We start from the raw sequence: 15,697 nt of genomic DNA on the forward strand, positions 1-15,697 counted from the left end.
AATTTTTAACCAAATACAAACTTATAGTACTCGTAGTATTCCCTTCGTTATTTTTATTTGCATCACTTTCCTTTTAAGGGTGACTTTTTTATAAATGCATTACTTCTATATTTGGGAGCTTTATACTATATTTTATCATTATTCTCTCTTACTTTAAAGCCCACTCAAATTATTTTATCATTTCTCTCTCTTACTTTAAAGCCCACTCCCACTTAAATAATAAAATTATCTATTTTCTCTCACCATCTTACTTTTATTATAATAAATTTATTCACCAACTCACAATATTTTATTACTCTCCTAAAATTTTGCACATCCTCAAATGATGCAAATAAAAAACGGAAAAAAGTATATAAATGTATAATTTTTTTCTTGTGAATATGTGAGCTTTGCTACACTAGTATTTTTTTTAAAAAAACAAAAAAACCAAAAAAAAACGCTGTAAAAAATTTTGAATTCCATTAGTTTCCGAGCTGTTTTCGCCTGTCACTCACAAATTGTGTCCCCCCCCCCCCCCCCCCCCCCCCCCCCCCCCCCTCTCTCTCATACTCCCCTGACGGTGTTGTACGCTAAAGATCTTCGGCATAACCTCCCATCCCACTGCATTAACAATGAGTGTGATCGACATTCTCACCAGAGTTGACGCGATCTGCCAGAAATACGACAAATACGACGTCGAAAAGCAACGAGACTCCAATGTTTCCGGCGACGACGCTTTTGCTCGTCTCTACTCTTCCGTCGAATCCGACATTGAAACTGCCTATCAGGTCTTCCTCTCTCATTCTTTGCTTTAGCTTGATTTAGGGTTTTGATTGAATTTGTGATGGTTCAATTTGGGGGATTTTTGTTTTTTCAGAAAGCTGAATCAGCTGCAAATGAGTCGAATAGGGCGTCGGTTGTGGCGTTAAATGCTGAGATTCGTCGAATTAAAGGTCGATTACTTGAAGAAGTGCCTAAGTTGCAGCGATTGGCGCAAAAAAGGGTGTGTAATTTTCTTCATTTTTGGTTTGTGATGTTACTGAATTTGATTTTATGCTCAATTTTGATTGATTTGTTGCCAATTTTGCCCTAATTCTGCTGGATCTATGTTTACTTGGAACTTTGAAATGTCGGTAGTTTCTGCTAGCAAATACAGTTGAATAACTAAATAGTAGTAGGTAGAAATACAATGAATTATACTTTCTTATTTTGTAGATTGAAATGGTATTATGAATAAGTGTCGTTGGTTTTTAAGATTCTGTTGATATCGGCGAAGTTTTTTTCTTTTTTACTATGTGTATGTGATGCTAAGTTATTTGAGGTTGAATGCATAGGTGGATCAGAATTTTAAGATTGGGCAGGGCGTAAAGCCGTAAATTATAGAGCTTTCTCAAAGAATTAGGAGAAGGAATTCCTAAAGAGAAATAGAGGGAAAAAGCCAAAGTAATTAATAAGAAAATGTAGTCTGCTTATCACATAAAAAGATATTTACTAAATAAACCTGTAAAACTCTGAAATTTGTGTCAACGGAAGCAAATTGAGTAAAGGTACCACCATTAAAATTTGAATTATTGCATCAAACAAGAATCAAGTATGCTAACCCATTTTTCTGTAAAACGTCACATTCAATACTTTCTATAGATGTTCTGGGCAATGAGGTGAGTTGTGGCTTGGATTAGCCCGCCCCTAGATTTGCCCGTGGTTGAATGGTGAAAGACGATGTATTTTGATTTTAATCAAAGCCATTGTATCTTGCATTTTGTCTTGGTTTTTTTTTTTTTTCTTCTTCTTTTTTAAATTGCAATTTGAGTACTTATTTAGTTATTCTTATGTAATGCAGGTGAAAGGGCTTTCGATTGAGGAACTTTCCGCTCGTAATGATTTAGTCCTTGCTTTGCCTGATAGAATTCAATCCATACCAGATGGAACCCCTGCAGCTAAAAAGAATGGGGGTTGGACATCTGGTTGGACTTCTTCAGCTACTCGCCAAGAGATAAAATTTGATTCAGGTGTGTGTTAGAATTTATTTGCGCAGCATTTTGGAAAGTAAACCTACAATTGTTAGTGTTAAGGTTGACGCTTAAAAGTACTTATGGGACTAATATAATTTATTGTGTTTTGTTCTATAAATGGTAGATGGAAGATTTGATGATGAGTATCTACGGGAGACTGAACAGTCCAGCCAATTTAAGCAAGAGTATGAAATGAGAAAAATCAAGCAGGTGAATTTGCACAAAGCTCCCATTTCTAACTCTAAACTCTCAGTTGGAATTTGAGTTCTTTCTTGCATGTCCATGTGTCTTAAACTTTTAATCCTTACTATATGGTAATATTCTTATTTCGTTAGGATCAAGGTCTGGATGTGATTGCAGAAGGTTTGGACACTTTGAAAAACATGGCACATGATATGAACGAGGTTTTCCATCTTTTGTATCCTTTCTCTGATAAAATTCAAATAAGTTTCTGTTTTGATTTTGATGTCGTCCTGTGCTTTTTGCCAAATACAGGAGATGGATAGGCAAGTTCCCTTGATGGATGAGATTGACACCAAGGTGAAAAACAACTTATTCTAGTTGGCAAGCTGATAATGCAGCTAATGGATTGATTATGACCCAGAGATAACTCTCTTTGATTTTTGCAGGTGGATAAGGCAACTTCTGATCTCAAGAATACTAATGTCAGACTCAAGGACACAGTGACACAGGTATTGAATTACAATATAATGCTCAACTGTTACCTTTATATCCTTAGGTTTTTATATTTTTCCTTCTTAGTGACTTGACATGCATCTTTATTTTCAGCTGAGGTCGAGTCGAAACTTCTGCATCGATATCATCCTCTTGTGTATAATTCTTGGGATTGCTGCATATTTGTACAAGTAAGATCATTGCTTACTCTTAAACCGTTTATAAAAGTACTTAAGGATAATAGTTAAACATTCTCGCTTGCATTTAATTTAGAGTAAAAGGAGAAAATCTATTCATGTTGCATGTTAATGTTGAATCATGATTTTCATGAATGTTATTAGCAATTTTCCATAAGTTACCTTGCTTTAGGGTAATACGCCATGCTTTGTGGCCTTTTCCTTAGTGCTCTAGGCTTACTAAGCCCAACCTCTTATTGATTGTTTGAGCTGTAATGTTAAAATACATTCCAAAAGCTGTCTTACAAAGTACTCTTGCAATGTTGTTGCTTTAATTATGATTTGATCAAAAGTTTTGATTTAAATTTAAAATGCAATACTCCCTCCGTTGTTAAAATTCTTGTTCAACTTTTCATTTTTGGCATTTTTTATATAATTCCTTTATTTCCATACTTCGAAAATTTTACAATATTTAATTTATTTCTCTCACCTAGTGAAACCCAATATAATTATATTTTATTAACTTTACATTCTCTCTCCCAGTCTCCCTCCAATTTACCTTCCACTAATCCTACTACCTCCATATTTTATTACTTTCTCAAATTTACCTAAAAATTCCGCGTATGGAGGAATGGAGCAAGTATAACGGAGGGAGTATATCATTTTAATTTTTTTAAAAACTTTTTTTTAAAAAAAATAAATTTATTAAATTATGGTTGAGTATTGTGAGTATTGTAATGGACTGATTAAAGAGAGGGCCGGAAAGGATTTTGTAGTTGAGCTCTGTAATTTGAGAAAGTTCACGTGTTTTAGATGAGAAAGTAAGGAAGTCAAAACAATGTATAAAAAAGCTCGAGGTGAACCAAGTTATTTAAGAGTTCCCTACTTAAATAATAAACAATTAAAAAATTATGAAAATAGTCTGTGTGCCTCAAGGGTGCGCCTTAAGTTGCGCCTTCACCGCACATCATCAAAATCGCCTCACCTAGACCACGGAAAAAAACATGACCCCTAATGCCTTGCGCCTCGGCGTGCTTTTTCAAGCACTAAATCAAATTTTTTGTAAAAAGAGGGAGTAGTGAAAGAGGTTTCAAAATTGTTGAGAACTTAGTTTTTTGTTTGTTAGTTTGTTTAGGGAGAATTAAGCTTCTTGAAAGCTTGAATAATCTTTTTATTTCTTTGATTTTCCAAAGTTTGGTAGAATCTCAGTTTGGTAGCCTTTATCTCTCTAGAGTGAGTTGTAACCATTATGACCGTGTAGGCACCTAAAAATGTCTCCTCAAAATTGAACTTGATGATGAACAACTTTTCATTTAATTTTTGGAGTGCTTAAAATCCATATTACATCCATTTTCATTTAATTCACCTAAACCGACGCAATTCCTAGCCCATTTTCCTAAACCATAATCCATTTTTCTCTTTTCGTAACCATAACCCAAAAACCATGTGAAACTTATTTTGTGGCCCCAGAACTTTGATCCAAATTTTACTTGGTTGGATAGGCTTTAAAATAAGCTTTCCAACGATATATCATAAGCTCAATTTCGATTTAAAATGAAGAAGATATGAGCAAAACACTAAAACTCGGCTTAAAACCGAGAACCTTGCACTAAAACAGCCATATCTTAAAATCTACAAAGTTTTTGACCTAATATCAATTGGGTTGTAAAGTAGACTTAAAGATCTTTTCAATAATATATACTTTATTCCAAGTTACAGATCAAAATTATCGAAGTTTTAAAAACACATAAAAATTGGAAAGTACCGTGCCACGGTACAAGTGTCGTGACACCACACCAAGATCTTCCAAGATTCTTTTCTTAACGTGCTTTCTTTCCGAAAATGATAGAATTTGGTACCATGACATAACACCCAATGGATGATGGGAAACTTGTCACCTCTTTTATTCATTGAATCGCTGGAGGCGTATTGGTTCACGATAGGATTCCCGAGGTGCAAAAGACTATCATTCAACATCCGGTAGATTTATGGAGGTGCAAAAAGCTACCTAACGTGTTTGCCGCCGATGCACTTGTATCCCCTTACACTTTTATTTGTGGACCAAACCAACACTTTTTTGCAAGTATCAAAGGTATCGAGTGATTTAGGATCGCATTATGTCTTAAATCATTCTCCGTCCCTATCGACTTACTTTGACTATGGTTTTCAAAACTTACGTTTCTACAAACTCAGTCAAAGTATGTAGGGGCTTCTGTAGACACCTAAAAGTGTTTCTCAAAATGGCCTGCATTTCATTGGGATTGTGAATAACGTAAAATGAACATTTCTATTCCCTCATTTAAATGTACTCGCGTGGCTCCGTTGCATATTGTTTTCTGACCTAAAATCTTTATTTTTTTGGGACAAAATTGGTCGAAATGGGAAGAATGATATGAAACGGAGGTAGTATGTTTTTTTTTTTTTACTTTTTATTTTTTTTTAAATTTTATCCTTTGTATATAAAACCTAGGAATACAGGCCAATTTTATATACACTTGCCCGATCCTATATTCAAAAACCTCCATAATATATTTTCTCATTTACAAAATAAAAGTCTAAATATGCTAGACATAGGAGACTTAGGAGTTATTGATGATATGCTATTGTTAGCACAAGTAGAATTGAGTTATCTCCTATTCCTCACATGCCTCTCTAAATATTTTAGGTCACCATTGGGCATTTTTCTGCCCCTTTCATTGTCTATGTGTAGTTGTTCACCGAAATATCATTGTTATGCATCAAAATAAATACTGATGCATTTTGATTATAATTAGCATAATATGTTCAATTAGTTGCTTTTATTTATTTAAATTTATCTATTTGAATGTTTTTTAAATGGAAGCCAACTGTTTTTGCAGTGTATTGAAGAAGTAAATGATAAGGGGAGCTGACTGCCATTTGGCTTCGGTATTTTCTCATCCATCAGTGTTTGAGGGTGTGGGTTGTTGGTGTGTTTATCTCCATGTCTTTTTTTATACCTTTGCTTGTTCTTGGAAAATGAATGTGTATTGCTTATCAAAACTTCATGTACATTTGTCCTTGTATACTACATCATTATTAGTAATGTTCCTTGTTATTACTCCGTATCATTTTATAGAGAAGGTTATTTCTAGTTCTCTTCATCTGTCATGACATAGTAGAATCCAATAATACATTTGTTAGATTAAATCTGTAGCAAAATCATCTGGATGAAATATATGGAACCATTGGCCAAATAAATGACTTATGGTGAATAGGCTGTTTTGTGTAACATTTGTTTCTCGAGACAGGAGAGAAAGATTTCTTGTATTACCAATATATTTATAAATGCCTTCATTCTGTTAATGAACCAAATTTAATCAAGTATTGTTTACTAATTTGATTCTGTTGTTGATATCTTCGTCGTCACCTGCCATGTCTCTGTTTCTGCTATCACCATCTAACCCACCAATACCGGACTCCTTTCCCTTTCCTCCGGCTCGCCTTAACACCCTGTAAATCCCCATTCCTCCTTTCCACAGCTACCCTATCCACTTCTTCCAGATTCCTTGCTTTTCGCACCATAGCCCCATCCCTCAATCTTTTCTTGGACAAGACTATTCTAAAATTAAAGTTATGTCTGCTAAGGCAAAAAGGGGTCCTGATTTAATAAAGTAAAATCCTTTGATGGTACTATCTGGCATTTCTGATGATATACATTGTCAAATTTCCTGAGTTTTTCTATTTTCAATTTTAAACCATACCCATTTCTAAAAAATTCAGTATAATATTGGGATCATAAAACACAACAAAATAATCAATGACATGTGATTTGTTACTAAGTTGAGCTGTATTTTTGGAAACCCAACTGCTTGAAGATAATTGTAATGAACTGATTAAAATGCACTTAATTTAATCCTTGAATGAATGTCCCTCCTTTCTCTGTAATGTACCCTGTACAGAGTATTCTGTATGCATAAATCGTCCTTCCTATTCTTCCTATTTACTCTCACCTTCAGCTAAAATGGTCAATTTTTTCTTTTAGCCAAGGATGATTTACAGTAAGCATTTGCAAGTTTGATTTGTTTGTTTAAATTTTTTATTCCAATGGATAAATTTGCGGAAACATAGGTACATGAGTAGGAAGAGGAGGAAAGAACTATTCTTTTATCCTGGTTTTGATAAAAGGTGGAAACTTTTGTAAAATTTGGGAAAGATGGAATTAAAGGGTACCCTTGAGTTTATACGGGCACTTAAATAACTTTGTCACAGAAAGAAGACCTAATAATCTTCCTTGATTGTTCATTTGTACTTAGTGTCAAAATTGTTTATTTGTACCTTTTCTTGTTTGCCTTGGGGATAAGATGATTTCTTATAGAGCTGGATGTATGAGATTTTTTCTAGACTTCTTCAAGTGTCGCTGATGTTAATGCTTAAAGATCTAGGGAATAGCATGATGAAATCAGGGTTTTGGTTGCTATAACAGCCATGAAAACCTAATTTATAGGGCAATGTAAAATTGTAAATGGCTTTTGGCTGTTGCAGCTTAATAGCATGACTGGTAACTCGAAAACCTTAACAAGTTTGGCCACAATGCTGTCGGTGATGAAGCCAAGATTTTATAGCTTGATGGAAATAAAGAATTACCGAACTAGTCATTTTTTTTTTCTTACAGATATGAACACGTCGGTTGTTTGGCTTTTATGCAATTATGTAAGAAGCTGATTACTTGAGAACTGAGTGACAAGAGTGAGGTTTCTGTCTTTGTTTACTGATTCTTTGTGAACCTTAGAGTTTTAGATCTCCTTTCCATTTTTGCTCTACAAATCCATTTAAATGGGGCTTAGTTTATTCAATACAAGTAATAAATAATGGAGTATATATATTGTAGGAATGTGACAACTCTTTTTGGATATCTGAATCAGTAAAAACCTGAATAAGGGAGTACTAAATCTGTAGTGTCATCAGTTTATAGTTGCTGACAATTTGTTAAAGATTGCATCCATTTTTATTTGGTTGCCCTATGCTCAATTTATGCTGAGCAGTTGATGTAACTCGCGTTTTCAAAATTGTTCTGCCTTGTAAGAATCTAAGTATACTCGGGAGGTTTGCACATCACAAAAAAGGGTTAAACCACTAGTTTGGAACTTGTCCATTCTTCGTTGGTGCTATTTAGATTTTAGTTTGGTTGCAAATGAAAACAATACTTGAAATATTTTTATTTGTTTCTTTTCTTTTCAAGAAGAGTATTCTGATAGGTTTTGTTCTCAGTTTTTAAAATATTGTGATTAATTTTGATTAGAATTTGTTATGCAATCAAGCTTGCACAAGCTCACAATTGTTGGCATAGCCATTGTACTCATCCCGTTCGTTCAACACAGTAGGTCGTTGTTAAACTTCTGCGTGTGACTTAGATTGCTCATGTCAACCTTCTAGGACCCTAACATGGGCGGTACACGTAACTTTTACAAAGGGTGTATAACTTAGAAGTGTATTGTCATTGTGAAGAGCTGCTAAAACTGACTGACCCAACCTGAAAAATTGACTCAATCCTAACCAGAAATTAACCCAAATTTGATCATGACTTGAGTTGTTTGAATCCGAAAAAACTTGAATCCAATTATGATACGCATGAAAAATTTGGAATTTGTGTTCTTGTTTTTGTTTTACCATGGAAGCAACATTTTTGGGTATTCTTTCATCGTCACCAATCGTCATCTTAACAAGGATAGACCCTTTTGGTTTGAGTTATAGCCTTGTTTACCTATCATTCGTTTGCTTGGGAGTGCTCGTGTGACCGGTGAAATCACATGCCAGCGCTTCCACCAAGACGACTGCTAGCCTACTGCAAACCTCAACTTTGTCGACAACAATAGTAATTGCTTCCCATCAACTCATGATAATTCTTCATGGTCCTTGGTCAAGAGTACTTTATACCACGATATCTTCATTGATACTGAGCCAACTCTGTAATTTTTCTAAACTTAACTTGAGATAATGAGATCTACAATTGGTTAAATTCTCCTCCTCCAAGCAATTTCTAGGATCAAGGCTGCCTTGTGGGAATGTTGAGTTTCCTTGAATTCTAGACTACTTTCATTATGTCACCTGAACGGCTGGACAAACCATAGGAGTGTTTCGAGCTCTTTAGTCCCCAAGCTCTGAATTATAGTAACTTTAGGCTAAAATTGTCATTTAGCTAAAATTTCTCAATCGGCTCTTCGAAAAAGCTCCATTTTTCCTTGTTTTTTACTCCCTCTGTTTTAAATACTTGCTTAATTTCTCCATATGTGGAATTTTAGGAGAAATTGATGAAAATAATAAAATATGGAGTTAGTGGGGTTGGTGAACGAATAAAAACTGTAAAAGCAAAAGTTGTGGGCTTGTTTGGTATCATTTTTAGTTTTCAGTTTTCTGTTTTTTTAAAAACTAAAAACCAAAAACAGGAAACAAGAAAAAGCTGTTTCCACATTTTGTAGTAAGTTTTTAAATTTATCATAATTTAAATAAGTCTAAATAATTTTTAATTCATTATGTGGCATATATAATATACTTTCAAAAAACAAAAAAACTAAAAAACACAAAACCACAACAATGCCAAACGAACCCTTAAATTATGATTTGTATTGAGTCCACTAGTTGAAATAAATAAATTAAATATTGTAAAGATTTCCAAATAAGGAAATGGAGCAAAGTATTTAAAAATGACCATAAAAGAAAAGTGAAACAAGTATGTAAAAACGGAGAGAGTACAAAGTAGTGTATTTAGCAAAATCAGCTATTTCAAAAGGCTTTTATACAAATCAATAAAAAAAAGTTGTTCTATATGTAGCCAACCCTTTAATTTGGCCGAATCAGCTCAATATATCAAAGTTCTCTATCAAACAAGGCCTTTTTATGGATATACAACATTACCTCCATTTTTTTTTTCTTCTTCTTATGCTAGCAGCAAGTAACATAATATCAAGTGTATACTTATCTTAAATTGTTTTTATAATGTCATTGAGTTTTCTCTTACTTAGTTACATGCAGTGGTGGAGTAGGATTTTTACAATGATAGGTTTTTTAAAAATAAGTTAAGACACATTTACGTGTTGCATAACAATCGTGAAAGATCGTTCATAATATATTTGTCAAACCTTTATTTTTCCAAAACACATCAAATATTACGCAAGTTCAAGGTTTTAAGCAATGATCTAGCTAAATTCTTTTAGATCTTTATAATAGGTTTGGAATCACTAAATAAATTTTTCGTATCAAATAGCATGGTCCAAAATACCAATTATAAGATTTCATAACTAATAATAATATTACAATTAAACTTGTCGAGTCTTCAAGTTTTAAAAGTGCATTAGTACAACATCAATTTTATTATCTTAAGTAGAAAACTAATTTTGTCCAATGTGTTCAAATTAAACTTTTTTTGCTATGTTATCGTGTTATTTGGGATGATAAATAAATATAAAAATTCTAGCATGGTCACTCTCACAATGACCATCACTATACTCAATTTTCATTGGCTGATTTTAGATTTATTTTTTTAGCTTGGTCAAACATTCATTAAGGGTATTTAAGGTATTTTCCTTTTTTTATTTCATTTTTTTATTTTCCATAATTCAATTAGTTATTTTTTGAAATTCTTATTTTAATTTCGAAATTATTTTATCTAATTATAATTTTAATAAAATCCAAAATTCTAATTAAATATAACAATTAAAAATCGAAAATTTTGTTCTTCGAACTTCATCGATGTTCATCGTTGTTCTTCGTAGTTCTTCAAAAAAATTTAATCAAATAATGAAATCAACCACGAATTTATGTTCCATGTACCTTAATTTCAATCGCGCATCAATGGAAATCGAAAAATAGGCTAGATTTATACAGCCATTGCGCAATTTTCTAGTTCACATAATCGGTTTCTATCATCTTCTTGCAAGGGATTCTTAATCTTTGAATTATAGATTTTAATTGTACAAAGTCAAGCATCGAATGCGAAAATAGCGATTTTATGCATAAGAAATAAAATTTTTTAAGTTTTTCGGTAATATATGTTCGTCATGAAAATCCGAGAAGAAACGGTATCACATTTTTTCACAACCTTCTTTGATCCGAAAAATCGAAGATCGAAATATAAAACTTGTTTGTGATTAAGGTATTGACCAGAATATAAATATGACATAGCCTTAACTGAATTTTATTAATTTTATAAAGATAATGACCATACACTATATTGGACATTTCCAATTAGCATAACAGAATTTAATTAGTTCGATGGAAATTTACAATACGATGAACCTGGACAATGATTTGAATTAATCAATTATTTGAAATTATGGAATCGATATCTTTTAAGTTTAGAAATTGCATTTTAATATTGGAAATCACTTATTCTAATTAGGATTTTTTCCTAATTTTCTATCTTTTTAAATTTTAAATAGATTATATATTGGAAATCTGAATAGGATGATTCCCTAATTTGTTATCTTTAAAAGTTAAATGATTTCTATCTTTTAAATTTTAAAATATTTTACAAACAACAAAGTTAGGGTTGTTTGCTTCACATGCTTATCATCCTCGCATACTCTTTTCAACCGAATTTGTTTCACAGTTTGCACAATTACCTTCCGAATAGGTAATGACATAAGTATTAGCAGGATAAAACCGGATATAAGTATATGTAAAAGCTTAGTCAATTAATTTTTTAAATTAATCGCTTTAGTATATTTAATACTGCATTGCATTTCCAAACTAAATTTAAAATTTTTTAAATGACCGCCCTTATTTTTCGCTAGTCAGTTGCAAACCGTGAAACAAATTCGGTTGAAAAGGATATGCGAGGATGATAAAGATGTGAAACAAAAAACCCTAACGCTGTTGTTTGTAAAGATTTTTTAAAATTTAAAAGATAAAAATCATTTAAATTTTAGAGATAATAAATTAGGAAAATATCCTATGTAGAATAACTGATTACCAATATTTAATCTATTAAAAATTTAAAAAGATAGAAATTTAGGAAAAGATCATAATTTTAATAAGTGATTTCCAAAATTAAAATGCAATTTCTAAACTTAAAATATATTGATTCCATAATTTTTGTTTATTGATTAGTTCGAATCAATGTCTAGGTTCATCGTATTATAAATTTCCACCGAAGTAAATTCTGTTATAATAATTGGAAATGTCCAATGTTACGTTTGGTCATTATCTGTTTACAATTATTAAAATTCAATTAAGGGTATGTCATATTCAAATTTGGGTCAATACCTTAATCACAAACAGTGTTTATAATTCGATCTTCGATTTTTTGGATCAAACAAAGTTGTGAGAAAAAATGTGTTACGGTTTCTTCTCAAATTTTCATGACGAACATATATTACCTCAAAACTTAAAATTTTTTTATTTCTTATACCTTAAATCGCTATTTTCGAATCCGATGCTTGACTTTGTACAATTAAAATATGTTATTCAAAGATTAAGAACCCACCCACAGGATGAAAGAAACGGATTATATGTACCATAAAGTTGCGCAATGGCTGTGTAAATCTGGCCTATTTTTTCGGTCTCCATTGATGCGCGATTGAAATTAAGGTACATTGAACATAAAATCGTGGTTGATTTCATTATTTGATGAAAAATTTGGAAGAACTAGGAAGAACATTGATGAACATCGATGAACGACGAAGAACAAATTTTCGATTTTTTTTTTTAAATCTTAATTTTAGATTTTATTAAAATTAGATTTAGATAAAATTAATTCGAAAATTAAAATAATATTTTCAGAAATTCATTAATTGAATTATGGAAAATAAGAAAATGAATTAAAAAAAGAAAATACCTTGAATACCCTTAAATAAAGTTTGACCAATCTAAAAAAATAAATCTAAAATCAGCCAATGAGATTTAAGTATACCTATAATCATATCTAAGATGACCATAGTAGAAACATCCAAATGACATTAAGTAAAAAAAAAAAAAAGGACATTAAGAAGAATAAAAAAAAGAGAGAGAAAAAAAAAATTTGGGCAAGAAATTAAAAACAATGACCTTTGATTGAAAAGGTAATGTTCCAACCACTAGGTTGTTGGTAAGCTTGAACATAATACTGCACTTTGTGTTCTATTTAGACAAAATTTTAACATTTTGTTCCCCACGTGCCCTATTTGGACACAAGGTAACCCCGCCACTGATTACAGAGAAAGTTCTAATACATCACCATTAGATACAAACAAAATTGCATAACAGTCTTTTGTACTACTGAAAGTCTTATTAATACTATTGAGATGATTTTTCAGTACTATTCAGAGTGTCTTTTGTACTAGTGAAATCATATATCGTAGTATTGAGAATGTTCCGTAGTATTACATTGCCTCTCAGTAACACTCTTAATGTTATTATTTACAAAATTGTAAATTGTTATGTAATTATTTGTGCCTAACTGTGAGATCCTAGGAAGTGCTATTGATTACATGCATGAACTATTTCATTGCTTAAGGAAGAACGAACTCGTACAAGTTACATAATAGTCATTATAGATGATGATGGAAGATTTTCTTTTTGACTTTCTCATGGTAATCATGACTTCTAGTCTTCTACTCTAGCTCAAAAGAATTCTTATAGATACGTAAGTTATTATTTTTATAGGTACGTATATATGTTAAGTAGTATTAGATGTGTTTTTCTTGCTGTAAAAAGTTATTTAAAATTCATTGACTATATACTTCTTAGTTGAGTGATGAGGCATAGACAAGTCTACAACAAAACAAGCACAAACTTCCAAGCATGACAAACATAATTGGTACTACTTGATAATGTGACACGCCAACGCATATTGTGGAACAACATATTGTGGACTTTATTTTTATGTTAATATTTGTTCCGTAACTCTTTTTACAAAAACATCAATAAGAAAGCCGTTTTTACTATGTCAAAGATACTCCTAATGAGTAAGTGAATTAACAAAATGTTTATATCTATCTATGTAATATATAAAGGGAAGAGGTGTTTTTGGTTGGGAATTTTTGAATGGACCATTTTACCCTCTCTAAAAATAATAATAATAATAATAATAATAATAATAAAACTGCCATCATAAAAATAAGCTGTTTTTTTTTTTTTTTTTTAAAAAAAAATAACAGTCTTTTTTCCTAATTTTTCTCCCTCTACAATCTTAAACTGATTAAAAAAAAAAAAGAAAAAAAAACCAACCCTCCAACCAGTAAAAACAAATAAATAAAAACTGACGTTTTTTTTTTTTTTTTGAATTTAACAGTTTTTTCCCCTAATTTTTCTCCCTCTACAACTGATAATTAAAACCAAAAAACCAACCAACCAACCCTCCAACCAAATAAAAACTTACTAAACAGTATAAATCACCAGTACACCAAAAACTAGATTAGAGATCGCAAAATATAGAACGGTTAACTTAGATATGCGACCTCTAGAATTATATAGAACGCCTATCTTAATTAACCGTTCTATTTGATTTATTTTATTTATTTTATTAAATTGTGTTTTTATTACATAGAACGCATTTCTTACTTAACCGTTCTATTTGATATTTCCAAATTTTACACTTACAACATAGATCGCTCCTCTTAGTTAACCGTTCTATATGTTCAACATTATTTTTTAAAAAATAAAAATAACAATAAAAATCTAACATACTAAGAGGCCCAAAATTCTAACCCTAACTCCTCTTTCCTCTTAAGAAAAAAGATAGCCGTCGTTCTCAAATAGTCTAATAACTTCCCCTCTTCATTTCCTCATCCTCTCACGCATTTCTTCCCACCTTTGAAACCCTTAGTCCTTTCTCTTCTACCTTCATCCCTCAAAGTCTGATGCTAAAAATTTCGGCTGACGCTCGATTAACCCCTTCTCCGTTGTCTTCTTCCTATATTTACAACTATCCTATTCGTCACATCACTTTGTTTTCCAACCCCAACTCCGATGCAATACGGTGCACGAAAGCTCGAACCATTAAAATCTTGGTTTTTCTCTGTTTATGGTAGCAAGTTGTTGCGGGTTGATTAGGGTTTTGCGTTATCAAGGTAGGTGGTGGCTGATATTGAATTGATTGGTGGGTCGGGTAAGGTGGTGGCTGACATTAAATTGGTAGGTGGGTCGTGTAAGGTTTTACATTATCAAGTGCATTTTAGTTCTTAATTATTGATTTTAGATCTATAACTTTTATCAATTGATTTTTATGTTGTGATTTGGATTATAATTTCTGATTTTTCATCTTTGATTTGTGGGTGTTTTGGTGCGGCTAGTTCAGATTTGTGGGTGTTTGGTGCGGCTAGTTCAGGACGTTGCGGTGGTCGACTTTGGTGGAGAAGCTGCAATGGTTGAGGCGCTGCTAGTTCAGGTTGTTGAAGCTCCGCTGCGGTTGAATTGTATTATTAAGGTGGAGGTGGTTCGAATTTCATGGGCAATTCAAGTTGCATTTCTGAAGTTGTTAGCAGTGTAGCACATTGATAATTATTAAGTTAGGGTATAGAATTGTATCAAATGTACTTGAGATGTAATTATTTGAATATAAAGAATACTCCGTAATAAAGGTTCTTTTTAATTTGAAATTTGACTTTTTACAATTTCAATTCTATTTGATTTGATTTATTAATTGATGGTGTTGATTAGGATATATGCAACCTCTGTGATGCAAAATAAATATATTTTTTTTGAAAAAAAAAGACAAAGAGAACGGTTATCTTAGCTAACCGTTCTCTTTTATTCATTTTATATAAACATATAAAATAGGAAAGAGAACGGTTATCTTTTGGATGTAGAACGCCTCTTGTACCCGTTCTCTTTTCCCTTGCATATAAAACGCCTCTTGCACCCGTTCTGTAAACTTTACACATCGCTTAGCAGAAGAACGTCTCTGAGACGTTCTATAAG

At 32.0% G+C, this 15,697-nt stretch overlaps 1 protein-coding gene and 1 long non-coding RNA gene across 2 annotated transcripts; both read left to right on the top strand.

Moving 5' to 3' along the window:
* The first annotated feature begins 540 nt into the window (after positions 1–540).
* LOC145616486 (syntaxin-71-like) lies at positions 541–5,958 on the top strand. The gene is made up of 9 exons (XM_081671216.1): positions 541–767; positions 857–982; positions 1,820–1,988; positions 2,116–2,201; positions 2,327–2,395; positions 2,487–2,531; positions 2,621–2,683; positions 2,781–2,857; positions 5,701–5,958. The coding sequence occupies exons 1-9, from the start codon at positions 612–614 to the stop codon at positions 5,714–5,716; spliced, it is 807 nt and encodes a 268-aa protein (XP_081527342.1). The 5' UTR covers positions 541–611; the 3' UTR covers positions 5,717–5,958.
* Positions 5,959–14,471: 8,513 nt separating this feature from the next.
* Positions 14,472–15,375, top strand: LOC145618489 (uncharacterized). The gene is made up of 2 exons (XR_014107921.1): positions 14,472–14,911; positions 15,075–15,375. It is a non-coding gene; the product is annotated as an uncharacterized LOC145618489 (long non-coding RNA).
* The last annotated feature ends 322 nt before the right edge of the window (positions 15,376–15,697 follow it).

The sequence above is a fragment of the Chenopodium album genome, chromosome 26 (assembly GCF_948465745.1).
Source record: "Chenopodium album chromosome 26, dcCheAlbu1.1, whole genome shotgun sequence".
In the NCBI taxonomy this organism is placed as follows: Eukaryota; Viridiplantae; Streptophyta; class Magnoliopsida; order Caryophyllales; family Amaranthaceae; genus Chenopodium; species Chenopodium album.

What these genes read in the sequence shown, in the direction of transcription:
- LOC145616486 (XM_081671216.1), top strand. Translation starts at nt 612, where the DNA reads ATGAGTGTGATCGACATTCTCACCAGAGTTGACGCGATCTGCCAGAAA. An exon ending in AGCGATTGGCGCAAAAAAGG is followed by an intron (nt 983 to 1,819) that starts GTGTGTAATTTT and finishes TATGTAATGCAG; the next exon opens with GTGAAAGGGCTTTCGATTGA. An exon ending in AAATGAGAAAAATCAAGCAG is followed by an intron (nt 2,202 to 2,326) that starts GTGAATTTGCAC and finishes TTATTTCGTTAG; the next exon opens with GATCAAGGTCTGGATGTGAT.